General features: G+C 46.5%; 1 protein-coding gene across 1 annotated transcript in view; it reads right to left on the reverse strand.

Annotated features, from left to right (window-relative positions):
* Positions 1–446: 446 nt before the first annotated feature.
* LOC136608091 (oocyte zinc finger protein XlCOF22-like) overlaps positions 447–18,185 on the reverse strand; it is a 35,083-nt gene continuing 17,344 nt past the window's right edge. Inside the window, exon 7 of the mRNA XM_066589084.1 lies at positions 447–2,538. Coding sequence (XP_066445181.1) covers positions 1,451–2,538 — 1,088 coding nt within the window. The 3' untranslated portion in view covers positions 447–1,450. The remainder of the gene's footprint in view (positions 2,539–18,185) is intronic.

The following is an 18,185-nucleotide window of genomic DNA, read 5'->3' on the forward strand; positions in this document are numbered from 1 at the left end:
GATACAAAGGGATGGAAGACATTCCTGAATGTTGAGGATGTTACACATGCTGGTAAAGCTGCTGTTTTATTGTGGAACTGGACAAATTCAAGGGCATTGAAGTTATTAAATCTGACGGCAGAAGAGGTGATCTGGATCAATTACTGCTTAGGAAAGAAGCAGCATGGATCTGCCGCCCCAAGTCCCTCCAAACGTCAGGATTAATTGAACATTTAACCTTCAACTGCTTCCTCTGAAATACTGTACGGGCCTCCATGTACAATCTGGCCTACATGTTTCTCCGCCATGTTTGTCATGGACATCATGCACACATTCCCGAGATTGACTAATTTTAGATATTTAACAGTGCGGTTCTACAATAAATTGATAGTCATCAATTGCCATCTTAGTGCGCATTTGTTGCATACCTTTCTTGCAATAACTAGGCATACAAATCATTTGCCATTTTAATACACATTTATTGCATACTTTATCCTTAAAAACAAGGCAATTTAAACCTTAAATACCTAGTATAACTGCAACTGTTCTGACCTTGCAGCTTCTCTTCCATAATACTGGCCTATGTATTATCAGAAGCTAGTTTTAAATATGGCACCCATAGCTTCGGCAGTAAGCGTCATAGGTCAGCTGATGCCGTGTGTTGAGAGTGTCCTGGCCAGCCCTGACCCTCCCTCCCCTACGCATATTATCAATTTCTGCAACAGCTCTGCCCTAACAACCAATCAGGTTGAATCAGCCAACCCAAACAACCAATCAGGTTGCTGGAATTGTGAATCAGAACCAATCTGGTTGCTGGAATTGCTGAATACGGCTGAGGTGTTGCAGAAATTGATAATTTGCCTCCCCTGCTCCTTCAAACACACGCTATGCGTAATGGATGGGGGCGGGGCCTCAGCGCCATATTAACTCAGCCCCCTATTCTGGCAAATGAATATGTGTACATGGCAATGAGAGGAGGTGGGACGGGGGCAGGGCTAAGTTCCGTGAATTGGCTCCACCCCCATCCCACCTGCCCTCATTCCAAATAGTGCAGAGGGGCAGAGAGGGGCTGGAGAGGAAGCAGAGAGGGGGCGGGAGCTCAGAGCACTGCTCCTGGCTCTTCCAGCCTCCTCCCCCTGCATAGAGAAACACTGTATATCGGCCGGCGTGAATACCCGGCCAGTATACGGTCGTCTGAAATAGCCCTCACAGTGGATAAGTATCATTTTGAGTGCTTGACAAAAAAAAAATTAAAATTTACTTGGTATTAAATGTCAAATTTTTTTTACTTAGCATTCCCCATATTCCAAACAAGAATCTGATTTCTTAAGAAATTTTGATTTCCTTGTAAAATGTTTTCCATGTATAGAACTTCAAAATGACTTTTCCACTGTGTGATATCTTTGATGATCCCTGTTTGTGGTACTGGCACTAAAACATTTTAAATGGCATCTTTCCTTTGGGACTTTTTTCATGTGTTACATGAATATAGCTTTTCTCTTATGTGAATTCTCTGATGTCTAACAAGGCTTGATTTATCAATCAAACATTTTCCACATGCTGAACATGAAAATAGTTTGTCTCCTGTGTGAATTCTTTGATGTGAAACAAGACTTGATTTTTTTGTAAAACATTTCCCACATTCTGAACATAAATATGGTTTTTCTCCTGTGTGAATTCTTTGATGTGAAAAAAGATTTGATTTTTTTGTAAAACATTTCCCACATCCTGAACATGAAAATGGCTTCTCTCCTGTGTGACTTCTCTGATGTGAATGAAGATTTGATTTGTTAGTAAAAATGTTCCCACATTCTGAACATAAAAATGGTTTCTCTCCCGTGTGAATTCTCTGATGTTTAACAAGCTCTGATTTTATTATAAAACATTTTCCACATTCTAAACAAGTAAATGGCTTCTCTCCTGTGTGAGTTCTCTGGTGTTTAATAAGAGTTGATTTTAGGAGAAAACATTTACCACATTCTGAACATGTATATGGCTTCTCTCCTGTGTGAATTCGCTGATGTGAAACAAGAGTTGATTTTTCTCTAAAACACTTTCCACATTCTGAACATGAAAATGGCTTCTCTCCTGTATGAAGTCTCTGATGTGAAACAAGATTTGACTTTTTTGTAAAAAATTTCCCGCATTCTGAGCATAAATATTGTTTTTCTCCCGTGTGAATTCTCTGATGTTTAACAGGAGCCGAATTCAACATAAAATATTTCCCACAATCAGAACTGGAAAAAGATTTTTGTTCTGAATGAGTTATCAGATGATCTTTGACTTTAGCTTTAGTTATGAAAGAATTTTCATATTCTGAGCATGGACCCTGCTTCTGCCCTGTGTGACTTCTCTCATGTAGAATACAATTAAATTGATCTGTAAGACATATCGCACTTTCTGAACAGGAGTATGGCTTCTCATCTCTACTGTGATGTCCTGGCTGTAAGTGAAAGGTAATGAGGTTTTCTTTTGTAGATTGCTGCACAATTTCTTCATCTTCTACCTTATAATTGGGCGATGACATGACGTTTTCCTCAGAGTTCTCACTAGGATTATCTGTTAAAGTAAAAAATGTATTTAATAATTTATTTTTCTTTTTAATCACAAAAGTAGACAAACCTATAATATTCCTAATAAGCTGAAAATACACTTAGTTTTTGATGCAATTTGAGTTATGTTTTGCTTTTGGAGTCAAAGCCAGAAGTGGTTCCAGCAGGAAGTAACATAACATGCTTTCCCAATTTTTAAAATATGGTTCTGATTTTTGGTCAAAATCTGATTTTATATATATATATATATATATATATATATATATATATATAAAACTAGCTGATATACCCGGCTTCACCCGAGTTATTTGGTACTGGTGTTTATCTGATGTTCACACGGAAAATCTTATGAAGTCGCGATTACTTTAGAGATACCGAGGAAAAAAATATGTTCACCATTTTGCATGGTTCTTTGCGTTGCCCAGGAAACACCACATAGAGGCAACCATGCAACGTTTCTTTTATATAAAATGACATCAGGAAGTGAGAGAATTAGATTCCGTACATAAAATTTGGACGCTAATTCTTTTGCGCTACAATTGAATAATCGAGTTGAGACCCATTAGCTTTTCCTATTTATGACATAATCAATTCTTGTGCCAAATTTCAAGTTTCTATGACATAGGGAAGTGAGAGAATTAGATTACGTACATAAAATTTGGACGCTAATTCTTTCGCACTTAGAATTGAATAATCGAGTTTGGACTCATTAGCTTTTCCTATTAATGACATAATCAATGTAGGTGCCAAATTTCAAGTTTCTATGACATCGGGAAAGTAGAGAATTAGATTACGTACATCAAATTTGGATGCCAATTCTTTTGCGCTTAGAATGGAATAATCGAGTTGGGACCCATTAGCTTTTCCTATGTATGACATAATCAATGCCCGTGCAAAATTTCAAATTTCTATGACATTGGGAAGTGAGAGAATTAGATTATGTAAGTAAAATTTGGACGCTAATTCTTTTGCGCTTGAATTGAATAATCGAGTTAGGACCCATTAACTTTTCCTATTTATGACATAATAATCAATGCTCATGCCAAATTTCAAGTGAGAGAATTAGATTACGTACGTAAAACTAATACTTAGTTAAGTCAAAACTTTGCCATTTTTTATGGAGCAATACATTTTTCTACACATTTTCAACACCCTTGATGCTGCAGCTTCATTTGGATATTACTGCGTATACTTGGGATTGAAGGTCCGTGATCCCATAGGTGGCTTGGCATATTGCTCATTGAACCACTGCACTAATGTGCATCCATTAGGTGTGCTGCGGGACTGTTCTCAACAATATCTAGAATTTAATAATCGAGTTGGGACCCGTTAGCTTTTCCTATTTATGACATAATCAATGCACGTGCCAAATTTCAAGTTTCTATGACATTGGGAATCAGAGAATTTGATTACGTATGTAAAATGTGGACGCTAATTCTTTCGCGCTTAGAATTGAATAATTGAGTTGGACCCATTAGGTTTTCCTATTTATGACATAATCAATACTCGTGCCAAATTTCATGTTTCTATGACATCGGTAAGTGAGAGAATTAGATTACGTATGTAAAATTTGGATGCTAATTCTTTTGAGCTAGAATTGAATAATCGAGTTGGGATCCAATAACTTTTCCTATTTATGACATATTCAATGCCCGTGCCAAATTTCAAGTTTCTATGACATCGGGAAGTGAGAGAATTAGATTACGTACGTAAAATTTAGACGCTAATTCTTTTGCTCTTAGAATTGAATAATCGAGTTGGGACCGCTTTACTTTTCCTATTTTGGACACAATCTATGCTCCTGCCAAATTTCAAGTTTCTACGATATCGGGAAGTTGGAAAACTATTGGCGAGTCAGTCAGTCAGTGAGTCAGTGAGGGCTTTCGTCTTTATATATATAGATATTTTAAAAAATGGAATCAGAAAAGAGTGATAATTTATTGCAGTAAACGGAACACTTGAAGGGAGGCTCTAGTACCCTGTTGTACCGTTTCCAGCTTGGATGCAAGATGTGATACAGGCAAAGCATGGAGGCATACAGTTTCTGTTTGGTATCTTGTTCCATATCACTGCATATTCTCTGTAATTGAGTTTCTAGAGTGTGCAAACTCGTAGGCTGTGGAAGTTGGTGTCCCAGATGCTCACATGTTATATAGGTGATAAATCTGGTGACCAGGCAGCCACGGAAGTGTGACAATGTAATGGAGGCATTCCTGTGACCCCCTTGTATGTGCGGCTGAGCATTATCCTGCTGGAAAATGCTTCTTGGAAGCCGCCATGAGAGGAACACGTGTGGCTGCAGGATGTCCTGAACATATCGCTGAGCTGTCATTGTCCCTCTTACCACTACTAGGGGTGACCGACTGTCATATGCAATGGCCCCTAAGACCATCACACCAACAGTGGTCAACAAGCTCTAAACACAAGTAGCCTCTGAGAGCCTTTTTATAGACCAAGGGTGGAATGACTTTTAGGTCCTCCAGTGGCAAGACTGTTCCTCTAATCATTTGTTTATCTGTGCATGCAGAGTTTTGCTGTGAAACAACTCCTATGTGATTGACAATGAGTGTAGTATCTTATCCGTGATATCGGTGTTTGTATAATAGAGCTTTTGCACAAGGTATTCCTGCCAATAGGTATTAATCCCCTATATCCTGATTCATGCACTTCACGCATATAAAGACCATTCATCTAATCATGCCATGACTCTAATAATCTGCATATCTCCCTGATATGTAACTGCATGCCTAGTTTTACCTTGATTTTTTTTTATGTACACAGACATGATTCCAGCCTTCTAAAGCTTTATATGAGGGTTATTTCAGATGTCATTTTTGGTGCAATTTTTCATCTTGTTGTTACTACACAATTAGAGATGAGCGAGCATACTCGTCCGAGCTTGATGCTCGTTTGAGTATTAGGGTGTTCGAGATGCTCGTTACTCGAGACGAGCACCACCCGGTACTCGACTCACTTACATTTCCTTCCCTGAAATTTTTGCGCCATTTTCTGGCCAATAGACATGCAGGGAAGGCATTACAACTTCCTCCTGTGACGTTCCAGCCCTATTTACCGCCGAGTATTTAAAGCTTTCCCGCCCGCTGATTGCCTCAGACACATGCTGGCCTAGGGAGGGTGCTGCTGGTGCTATGGTTAGAGTGTTGGCGTCTTCAAGAGCCCCAACCATCCTTCTTAGGGCCACATCTGACAGTGTGCATTACTGTTGTGGCTGCTGTGAGCAGTTTTGCACATTTTTTTTTATATCGGGCGTGCAGGCTATAGCGTTCTCAGGCTGCAGTCTGTATTACGTAGTATAGGGGCAGTATTGGTCAGGCAGGGACAGTGGGTAGTGTGGAATCCTGTGTACAAGAACCCCAACGGTCCTTCTTAGGGCCACATCTTACCATGTGCATTTCTGTTAAGGCTGCTAGGATGCTAGGAGCAGTTTTGCACCATTTTTCTTTTCATCTTGGGCTCTGCAGAGTATTGCATTCTCAGTCTGCAGCGATTATACAGAGTATAGGGGCAGTATTGGTGAGGCAGGGACAGTGCTAGTGTAGAATCCTGTCAACAAGTACCCCAAAAAAGCTCCTGCTTAGGGCTATCTGTGACCGTGTGCATTTAAATCTGTGGCTGCTGGCAGTTCTAGTACCTCACTATTGCACAACTAGGCCTGCTTGCATGCTTCAGTATTATTTTTGGTCCTTGGTGCAGTTTGAGTAACATAAGCGCTGTTTCCCTCCAACTGCACGCCAATAATTCCAAAAATTTTTACACCGCTGTGTGTTTGCCGTCAACTGCACTCACAGCGGACGGTGACAGACCCCGATAGAGGGAAAGTCAGATGCACGATATATAGCCTGCATTGCATTTCCCAAAATTTTTTTTAAAAAAAAAACCTTCTTGCGGCTCGCTGTGACCCTCTGCATTTCACTGCGTGGCTGCTGTCAGTTCAGGTGCATCACTATTGCATATTGCACAGCTAGGCCTGCTTGCAGGCTTCCGTATTATTGTTTGCCCTGGGTGCAGTTTGTGTAACATAAGCACTGTTTCCCTCCAACTGCACGCCAATAATTCAAAAAAATTTTTACACCGCTCTGTGTCTGCTCTACTCGTAATCCAACATGCTGAGGGGTAGGGGTAGGGCTAGAGGACGTGGACGTGGACACGGGCGAGGACGCAGAGTTCAAAGTGAGGGTGTGGGCATAGGCCGAGTCCCTGGTCCAGGTGAATCGCAGCCAGCTGCTGCAGAATTAGGAGAGAGGAAACTTTCTGGGGTCCCCAGCTTCATATCACAATTTTTGGGTCCACGTGGTAGACCTTTATTACAAAATGAGCAGTGTGAGCAGGTCCTGTCGTGGATGGCAGAAAGTGCATCCAGCAATGTCTCCAGCAACCTGTCTTCTACGCCATCCACTGCTGCAACTCTCAATCCTCTCGCTGCTGCTCCTCCTTCCTCCCAGCCTCCTCACTCCATGAAAATGACACATTGTGATGAGCAGGCAGACTCCCAGGAACTGTTCTCGGGCCCCTGCCCTGATTGGGAAAAAATGGTTCCTCTCCCACCTGAGGAGTTTGTCGTGACCGATGCCCAACCTTTGGAAAGTTTCTGGGGTCCAGGTGATGAAGCTGGGGACTTCCGGCAACTGTCTCAAGAGCTTTCAGTGGGTGAGGAGGTCGATGATGATGATGAGACACAGTTGTCTATCAGTGAGGCAGTAGTAAGAGCAGTAAGTCCGAGGAAGGAGCGCACAGAGGATTCGGAGGAAGAGCCGCTGGAGGATGAGGTGACTGACCCCACCTGGTTTGATAAGCCAACTGAGGACAGGTCTTCAGAGGGGAAGGCAAGTGCAGCAGCAGGACAGGTTGGAAGAGGCAGTGGGGTGGCCAGGGGTAGAGGCAGGGCCAGAGCGAAGACACCCCTAACTGTTTCCCAAAGCCCCCCCTCACGCCAGGCCACCTTGCAGAGGCCAAGGTGCTCAAAGGTGTGGCAGTTTTTCACTGAGCGCATGGACGACCGATAGACAGTGGTGTGCAACCTTTGTCGCGCCAAGATCAGCCGGGGAGCCACCACTACTAGCCTTACCACCACCAGCATACGCAGGCATATGTTGGCCAAGCACCCCACAAGGTGGGACGAAGGCCGTTCACCGCCTCCGGGTTGCACCACTGCCTCTCCCCCTGTGCCCCAACCTGCCACTGAGATCCAAACCGCTCACAGGACACAGGCACGAGCATCTCCCAGCCTGCACCCACACCCTCACCTCCGCTGTCCTCGGCCCCATCCAGCAATCGCTAGCACAAGCGTTGGAGCGAAAGCGCAAATACGCTGCCACACACACTCAAGCTTTAAACGTGCACATTGCCAAATTGATCAGCCTGGAGATGCTGCCGTACAGGCTTGTGGAAACGGAGGCTTTCAAAAACATGATGGCGGCGGTCCTGCGCTACTCGGTCCCCAGTCGCGACTATTTTTCACAATGTGCCATCCCAGACCTGCACGACCACGTCTCCCGCAACATTGTACATGCCCTCACCAACGCTGTTACTGGGAAGGTCCACTTAACAACGGACATGTGGGCAAGCACAGGCGGGCAGGGCCACTTTATCTCCCTGACGGCATATAGGGTGAATTTAGCGGAGGCTGGGACCGAGTCAGAGTCTGGGACCGCTCACGTCCTACCCACCCCCAGAGTAACGGGCCCCAGCTCGGTGCAGGTATCTGCAGCGGTGTATGCGACTTCCCCTAAACCTTCCCCCTCCTCCTCCTACGCAACCTCTACCTCGCAATTAAGATGTGTCAGCAGCACGTCGCTAGCAGTCGGTGTCGCGCGGCGGGGCAGCACAGCGGTGGGCAAGCATCAGCAGGCCGTGCTGAAACTAATCAGCTTAGGAGAGAAGAGGCACACGGCCCACGAACTGTTGCATAGTCTGACAGAGCAGACCGACCGCTGGCTTTCGCCGCTGAGCCTCCAACCGGGCATGGTCGTGTGTGACAATGGCCGTAACCTGGTGGCGGCTCTGCAGCTTGGCAGCCTCACACATGTGCCATGCCTGACCCACGTCTTTAATTTGGTGGTTCAGCGCTTTCTGAAAAACTACCCACACTTGTCAGACCTCCTCGGCAAGGTGCGCCGGGTCAGCGCACATTTCCGCAAGTCCAACACGGACGCTGCCACCCTGCGGACTCTGCAACATCGGTTTAATCTGCCAGTGCACCGACTGCTGTGCGACGTGCCCACACGGTGGAACTCTATGCTGCACATGTTGGCCAGGCTGTATGAGCAGCGTAGAGTTATAGAGGAATACCAACTCCAACATGGGCGGCGTAGTGGGAGTCAGCCTCCTCAATTCTTTACAGAGGAGTGGGCATGGATGGCAGATATCTGCCAGGTCCTTGGAAACTTTGAGGAGTCTACCCAGATGGGGAGCGGCAATGCTGCAATCATTAGCGTCATCATTCCTCTGCTACGCCTGTTGAGAAGTACCCTGCAAAGCATAAAGGCTGACGCTTTGCGATCGGAACAGGAGACGGGGGAAGACAGTATGTTGCTGGATAGTCAGAGCACCCTCATGTCTATATCTCAGCGCGTTTTGAAGGAGGAGGAGGAGGAGGGGGAGGAGACAGCTGGGCCCACTGCAGAGGGTACCCATCCTGCTTGCCACTCATCTGTTCAGCGTGTATGGCCTGCGGAGGAGGAGGAGTAGTAGGAGGAGGAGGATCCTGAAAGTAATCTTCCCAGTGTGCACAGCTTTGTGTTGCGAACAGGTACCCTGGCACACATGGCTAACGTCATGTTAGGATGCCTTTCTTGTGACCCTTGCGTTAGACGCATTCTGGCCACTACGGATTACTGGGTGTACACACTGCTTGACCAACGGTAAAAGGAGAACCTTTCGACTCTCATTCCCGAAAAGGGAAAGGGGTTAGAGAGTGATGCAGTACCACAGGGCTCTGGTGGACAAACTGATAGTAAACTTCCCATCTGACAGTGCTAGTGGCAGAAGGTGCAGTTCTAAAGGGCCAAGTAGCAGGGGAGGCGCGGAGATCAGGCAGCATGTTCAGCACAGGCAGGGGAACACTCTCCAAGGCCTTTGCCAGCTTTATGGCTCCCCAGCAAGACTGTGTCACCACTCCCCTCTCAAGGCTGAGTGGGAGGGAGCACTGTAAAAAGATGGTGAGGGAGTACATAGCCGATCGTACCACCGTCCTCCGTGACGCCTCTGCTCCGTTCAACTACTGGGTGTCAAAGCTGAACACGTGGCACAAACTCGCGCTGTATACCCTGGAGGTGCCTGCTTGTCCTGCCGCTAGCGTCTTGTCAGAGAGGGTGTTTAGTGCAGCTGGGGGAATCATCACGGATAAGCGTACCCGCCTGTCAACTAACAGTGCTGACATGCTTACACTGATAAAGATGAACAAAGCCTGGATTTCCACAGACTTCTCTTCTCCACCAGTGGAGAGCAGCATTACCTAAAGATTATTTTCGCTGCAACTGTGGATGCAAGCATTCTTCTCTATCACCGTAAAAAAAAGGGACATTTACCTTTGTCAATCTGTGTATGATATTAGTCCTCCTGCTCCTCCTCCTGAAGCATCCTATCATTACACTGAACTGCCAATTTTTCTGCGGCCCAAAAGGCTCATATAACTTCAACATGAACCAATTTTTCTTTAACAGGGCTGCCTCCAGGCTCTGTTACAAATTAAGCCACAGTAAGCTAAAATATTAATAGGTTTCACCTGCCCTCTCGGTTGAGCAATTTTTCTGGGGTACATTTGTACTGGTGGTACAGTAATTTTTTGGGCCCTCGCCTACTCTGTAATCCAAGTAATTTTTCTCGCCTTCACATACACTCATGGTACACCAATGTGTCAGGGGTTGACCTACACTCTTGCTACAGAAATGTAACTCGGGTCTGCCTGCCTATACTTCTGCCACAATAATGCTACAGGGGTCTGCCTATACTTTTGCGACAGAAATGTTACTTCGGTCTGCCTATACTTCTGCTCCTGAAATGTTACTGGGGTCTGTCCATACTGTTACTACTGAAATGTTACTAATATTGGGCTCTGCCAATACTGCTGCTACGGAAATCTTACTGGGGTCTGTCTATGCTGTTACAACTGCAATGTTACTAATACTGGGCTCTGCTGCTACTGAAATGTTACAGGGCTCTGCCTATACTGCTGCAACTGAAATGTTCCTGGGCTCTGCCTATACTGCTGCAATTGAAAGGTTACTGGGCTCTGCCTATACTGTTGAAACTGAAATGTTACTGGTGTCTGTATATACTGCTGCAACTAAAATGTAACTGGGGTCTGTCAATACTGTTACTACTGAAATGTTACTGGGCTCTGCCTATACTGCTGCAACTGAAATGTTACTGGGGTCTGTCTATACTGCTGCAACTGAAATATTACTGGGGTCTGTCAATACTGTTACTACTGGAATGTTACTGGGGTCTGTCTATACTGTTACTACTGAAATGTTACTTGGGTCTGCCTATACTGCTGCTACTGAAATGTTACTGGGGTCTGTCTATACTGTTACGAGTGAAATGTTACTGGGCTCTGTCTACACTGCTGCTACTGAAATGTTACTGGGGTCTGTCTATACTGCTGCAACTGAAATGTTACTGGGGTCTGTCTATACTGTTACTACTGAAATGTTACTGGGCTCTGCCTATAGTGCTGCAACTGAAATGTTACTGGGGTCTGTCTATACTGTTGCAACTGAAATGTTACTGGGGTCCGTCTATACTGTTACTACAGAAATGTTACTGGGCTCTACCTATACTGCTGCAACTGAAATGTTACTGGGGTCTATCGATACTGCTGCAACTGAAATGTTACTGGGGTCTATCGATACTGCTGCAACTGAAATGTTACTGGGGTCTGTCTATACTGCTGCAACTGAAATGTAACTGGGGTCTATCGATACTGTTACTACTGAAATATTACTGGGCTCTGCCTACACTGCTGCTACTGGAATGTCACTGGGGTCTGTCTATACTGTTGCTACTGAAATGTTACTGGGGTCTGCCTATACTGCTGCTACTGAAATGTTACTGGGCTCTGCCTACACTGTTGAAACTGAAATGTTACTGGGGTCTGTCTATACTGCTGCAACTGAAATGTAACTGGGGTCTGTCTATACTACTCAAACTGAAATGTTACTGGGGTCTGTCAATACTGCTGCAACTGAAATGTTACTGGGGTCTGTCAATACTGTTACTACTGAAATGTTACTGGGCTCTGCCTATACTGCTGCTACTGAAATGTTACTGGGGTCTGTCTATACTGCTGCAACTGAAATGTTACTGGGGTCTGTCAATACTGTTACTACTGAAATGTTACTGGGCTCTGCCTATACTGCTGCTACTGAAATGTTACTGGGGTCTGTCTATACTGCTGCAACTAAAATGTTACTGGGGTCTGTCTATACTGCTGCAACTGAAATGTTACTGGGGTCTGTCTATACTGTTACTACTGAAATGTTACTGGGGTCTGCCTATACTGCTGCTACTGAAATGTTACTGGGGTCTGTCTATACTGTTACGACTGAAATGTTACTGGGCTCTGTCTACACTGCTGCTACTGAAATGTTACTGGGGTCTGTCTATACTGTTACGACTGAAATGTTACTGGGCTCTGTCTACACTGCTGCTACTGAAATGTTACTGGGGTCTGTCTATACTACTGCAACTGAAATGTTACTGGGATCTGTCTATACTGTTACTACTGAAATGTTACTGGGCTCTGCCTATACTGCTGCTACTGAAATGTTACTGGGGTCTGTCTATACTGTTACCACTGAAATGTTACTAATACTGGGCTATGCCTATACTGATGCTCCGGAAAGGTTACTGGGGTCTGTATATGCTGTAACTACAGAAATGTTACTGGGCTCTGCCTATACTGCTGCAACTGAAATGTTACTGGGGTCTGTCTATACTGCTGCTACTGAAATGTAACTGGGGTCTGTCTATACTGCTGCAACTGAAATGTAACTGGGGTCTGTCTATACTGCTGCAACTGAAATGTAACTGGGGTCTGTCTATACTGCTGCAACTGAAATGTAACTGGGGTCTGTCAATACTGTTACTACTGAAATGTTACTGGGGTCTGTCTATACTGTTACTACAGAAATGTTACTGGGCTCTGCCTATACTGCTGCTACTGAAATGTTACTGGGCTCTGCCTATACTGCTGCAACTGAAATGTTACTGGGATCTGTCCATACTGTTACCACTGAAACGTTACTAATACTGGGCTATGCCTATACTGCAGCTCCGGAAATGTTACTGGGGTCTGTCAATGCTGTAAGTACAGAAATGTTACTGGGGTCTCCCTAGACTTCTGCAACATAACTGTTCGTGGGGTCAGCTTATACATTTGCAACAGGAATATTACAGGAGTCTGTGCATAGTATGGGTGCACTATGATTTCCCATCGCGGTGTTCTACGTATCTGGCCATAACAAAAATAAACCAAGACTGACTAGGGCATGGAGTGTGGGCCGAAGCCAACCTGTATTTTATCTCATGTTACCACAGCTAGCCGGGGCACTGCATTGGGACAAACAAGAGGAGCGATACAGCGCTAATGAGACGTTCACAGCTACGCTAGCATTGGAGTCAGTTCTAGGCCAGCGATTGCTGAGGGTTTGTGCAGAGGCCTAGGTCCTGAGTGCAGTGAAACTGGGCTTCCTGCCTACGATTGCTGAAGCTGTATGCCGACGCCTATGTCCCGGGGGAACTGCAACTATGCCAGGTTGGGGCTGTGCAACTTTTTCCAGGCTAATCCAGTCAGTGTAGCAGGGAATGAAAGAGTAACTGATTTACTTAGCCAGCTTGGCCTTTCTGCAGGCAAGCGTATAATTTTTTCGGTCTACAGTGTGCGTTACAGTACCGCTGTCAGCCTCCAAGTGCAGGCCAATAATCGCCTATTTTTTTTACAACAACCAGTGTCTGCTGTATTCGAAATACACCATGCTGAGGGTTATGGGTAGGCCTAGAGGACGTGGCCGTGGAGGTCCAAGTGAGGGTGTGGGCACAGGCCGAGTTCCTGGACCAGGTGAATCGCAGCCGGCTGCTGCGTGATTAGGAGAGAGGAAAGTTTCTGGGGTCCCCAGCTTCATATCTCAATTTTTGGGACCATGTCGTAGACCTTTATTACAAAATGAGATTTGTGAGCAGGTCCTTTCGTGGATGGCAGAAAGTGCATCCAGCAATGTCTCCAGCAACCTGTCTTCTACGCCGTCCACTGCTGCAACTCTCAATCCTCTCGCTGCTGCTCCTCCTTCCTCCCAGCCTCCTCTCTCCATGAAAATGACACATTCTGATGAGCATGCAGACTCGCAGGAACTGTTCTCGAGCCCCTGCCTTGATTGGACAAAAATAGGTTCCTCTCCCACCTGAGGAGTTTGTCGTGACCGATGCCCAACCTTTGGAAAGTTCCCGGGGTCCGGGTGATGAGGCTGGGGACTTCCGGCCAAGTACTAAAATATGTGGGTGTCCAAGCAGTTCTCTCCAGTTAGATGTTGATCTAAGAACTGACTGTGTATTCGGGGATCTACAAGGACAATCAGTCTAACATGATTTTGTACTCAACATTATCCATTATAACAATAGTTCCACCTTTATCAGAGATTTTAATGACTACTGATTTATCCTCTACAAGACTAACCTATAGCAGTCTTTCAGAGATTGAATTATACCTACTGTATGTTATGGCGACTCTCTAGTTCCCGAGTTACAACCTTAGTAATAATATCACCCATCAAGGCTATTCTGATGAGCAGGCAGACTCCACTGTCCTCGGCCCCATCCAGCAATGTCTCTCAGCGCAGCATCCAGCTGTCGCTAGCGGAAGCGCAAATACGCCGCCATGCACCCGCATGCTCAAGCATTAAACGTGCACATTGCCAAATTGATCAGCCTGGAGATGCTGCCGTACAGGCTTGTGGAAACGGAGGCTTTCCAAAAACATAATGGAGGCGGTCCCACGCTACTCGCTCCCCAGTCACCACTATTTTTCCCAGTGTGCCGTCGCAGCCCTACAGCAGCACGTTTCCCATAACATCAATTGTGCCCTCACCAACGCGGTTACTGGGAAGGTCTACTTAACCACAGACACGTGGACAAGTACTGGCTGGCAGGGCCACTATATCTCCCTGCCGGCACACTGGGTGAATTTGGTGGAGGCTGGGACCGAGTCAGAGCCTGGAACCGCACACGACCTACCCACACCCAGAATTGCGGCTCATTCCTCGGTTTTGGTGTCTGTGGCGGTCTATGCCACCTCCTCTAAACCCTCCCCCTCCTCCTCTTCCTCCAACAATGAAAACATTCTTGGCAAATGGTTTAGCTTCGGTTCGTCTTGCGCCAGTCCAAGAATTTCACCTAAACCGGCACAATAGGAATGCCCCCCCCCCCCCTCTTAATCCTGGCCACAGTTCCGAAAACCAACTAAATACAACCGGGGTCGTATTCGATTATCCCTAGCTGAAGCATTCAGCCGAGCGGTAGAGCAATAGCGGCTTCCATCTTGTTGGTACTGATAATAATTACATATTGTAGGTGTACAGCTGAGGTAGGAATAGAGCCGACTATAGAACACAGCATCTCTGCAGGGCTGGGGACAGAGTAGCAGCAGGCACATATCCTTGGTGGAAGCAGGCCAGCTGAGATCCACATACTCACGGACATGTTTTGGACTGATTGATGAGGCCTTTACTTGTGATCATCTTTGGTAATTCCTGACAAAGATGAGTGGTATAGCCAGAAACTTGCATTGCTAACACTTTGAAATGGTCAACAGAAAACATATGAATTAAGCCTTTCCATATTTCCGATTGAGATGAGGAGGAGTTCAGACTTTTAGTACCTAGAATATCCTTTTCATTGCTATCAAATGCCCCTCTTGTCTTCGAAAATACTAGCTTTTCCACATAGCTGTTGTCGCTTCCACTTTTGTTCTGAGGCTTCACTGTTGTGCATTGGCTGTTATTCGCATCTGAAGGTTTGATTTTGCCCATGGAGGCAAACTTCACGGTGGAGGCGCGGAACCCAGCCTGACCCTGGGCCCGCTAACGTGCTTCCCACACAGACTATAGCGGGTCCTGGTCATGGTGTCTTGGCCTTGTAATGCCACCTCCTCTTCCCGCTTGGGGTCAGGTGATCAGCAATGCGCATCATGTATTTTCTCTCATGTTACCACAGTTATCGGAGAAACTTGTTTGGGCCAAAGGAGAGGAGCGTAACTGCATTAACGTTACAGGGTTCTGCCCATACTTCAGCTGCAGAAATGTTACAGGGGTCTTCCAATACCGCTGCTACATAAATGTTTCTGGGGTCAGCGTATACTTCTGCAACTGAAATGTTACTGGGGTCTGTCTATACTGTTACTACTGAAATTTTACTTATACTTGGCTCTGCCTATACTGCTGCTACTGAAATGTTACTGGGCTCTACCTATACTGCTGCTACGGAAATGTTACTGGGGTCTGTCTATACAGTAACTACAGAAATGTTACTGGGGTCTACCCAGACTTCTGCAACATAACTGTTAGTGGGGTCAGCTTATACCTTTGCTACAGGAATACTACAGGGGTCTGTGCATAGTATGGGTGCACTAAGTTTTCCCATTGTGTTCTGCGTATCTGGCCCCCCCAAAAAACCCAGTCTGACTCGGGCATGCAGTGTAGGCCGAAGCCCACCTGTATTTTATCTGACGTTAGCTCAGCTGTCCGGGGCACTGCAATGGGATTTATTTATGTACTGCCGGTGGGTTCCAGGGACCCACCCATGCTGTGGGTCCACACAGACTTCCCAGAGCGGAGTTGTACCTGCCTATGTCTATTTATAAAAAAAACCCAGTCTGACTCGGGCATGCAGTGTGGGCCGAAGTCCACCTGTATTTTATCTGACGTTAGCTCAGCTGTCCGGGGCACTGCAATAGGATTTATTTATGTACCGCCGGTGGGTTCCAGGGAGCCACCCATGCTGTGGGTGCACACAGACTTCCCATAGCGGAGTTGTACCTGCCTGTGACTATGAAAAAAGGCCAGACTGACTAGGGCATGCAGTGTGGGCCGAAGCCCACCTGTACTTTATCTCACGTTAGCTCAGCTATCCGGGGCACTGCAATGGAATTTATTAATGTACCGTCAGTCGCTTCCTGGGACCCACCCATGCTATGGGTCCACACAGACTTCTCAGAGTGGAGTTGTACCTGCCTGTGACTATTAATTAAAAAAACCAAGGTCTGACTCGGGCATGCAGTGTGGGCCGAAGCCAACCTGTATTTTATCTCACGTTAGCTCAGCTGTCCGGGGCACCGCATTGGGACAAACAAGAGAAGCGATACAGCGCTAATGAGACGTTCACAGCTACGCTAGCATTGGAGTTCGCTCTAGGCCCACGATTGCTGAGGGTTTGTGCAGAGGCCTATGTCCTGGGTGCAGTGAAAGTCTGCTTCCTGCCTACGATTGCTGAAGCTGTTGGCCGAGGCCTATGTCCCGGGGGAACTGCAACTGTGCCAGGTTGGGGCTGTGCAACTTTTTCCTGGCTAATCCAGTCATTGGAGCGGTGAAAGGAAAGGTAACTGATTTACTGAGCCCGTCGCAGATGAACTAGCATCGAAGTCCAATACATGCCCGCGTTTGCTGAGGGTGTGGGCTGAGGCCTATGTCCCGGGGGAAGTGCAAGTACGCCAGGTTGGGGCTGTGGAGCTTTGTCCTGCTAATCCAGTCATTGGAGTGGTGAAAGGAAAGCTAACTGACTTAATGAGCCCGTCGCAGATGAACTAGCATCGAAGTCCGCTTCATGCCCACGATTGCTGAAGCTGTGGGCCGAGGCATATGTCGTCAGCGCGGTGCAAGTCTGCCATGTTTGGCCGCTCTGATTTATTTATTGTTCATGTCTTGGGTTGCCTAGGACACACCTATGCTGTTGGTGCACACTTAGTTCCCATCGCGGTGTTTGACCTGTCTGGCACAAAGACACTGACTGACTTGGGTAGGCGGCAGAGTGCAGATGGCTTTCCTCTTGCGGTGTCGATTGAGCTATGCGACACCTAGACAGAATGAATACTGTGTGGGCACATGGATTCCCCATAGCTATGTAACTCATACCCACGTTTGCAGCTCCTGACGGAGGTGGCACAGGATTGGAATGAAGATCGAACATCAATTTCTCATTGATTCTCTACAGCATTGTGGGCTATCGCCCCGCCCCTTTTAAAGAGGGTTGCTGCCTGGCCCTGCCAACCCTGTGCAGTGTGTGCCTCTGGTTCCTCCTCATGGCAGACGCACTTATAAATAGACATGAGGGTGGTGTGACTATGCAGCCAGCATGTGGCATGAGGGCAGTTGAAGGCTGCGCAGGGACACTTCTGTGTGCGCTGTGGACGCAGGTTCGTGCGGAGGGGGTTGGGCAGCATGTAACCCAGGAGAACAGGCAGCGGTGTGTCCCGCAGGCAGTGCTTGTGCTTGGTTGGAGGTAGTGTGGTGCTTAGCTAAGGTGCGCCTTGCTAATGAGGGTTTGTCCGAAGTAAAAATTGTTAGGGGGCGGCTCACTCTTGCCGCTATTGTGGTTTAATAGTGGGACCTGGAAACCTGAGATGCAGCCCAGCAAGTTTCCCCTTCG

The sequence above is a fragment of the Eleutherodactylus coqui genome, chromosome 1, assembly GCF_035609145.1.
Source record: "Eleutherodactylus coqui strain aEleCoq1 chromosome 1, aEleCoq1.hap1, whole genome shotgun sequence".
NCBI lineage: Eukaryota > Metazoa > Chordata > Amphibia > Anura > Eleutherodactylidae > Eleutherodactylus > Eleutherodactylus coqui.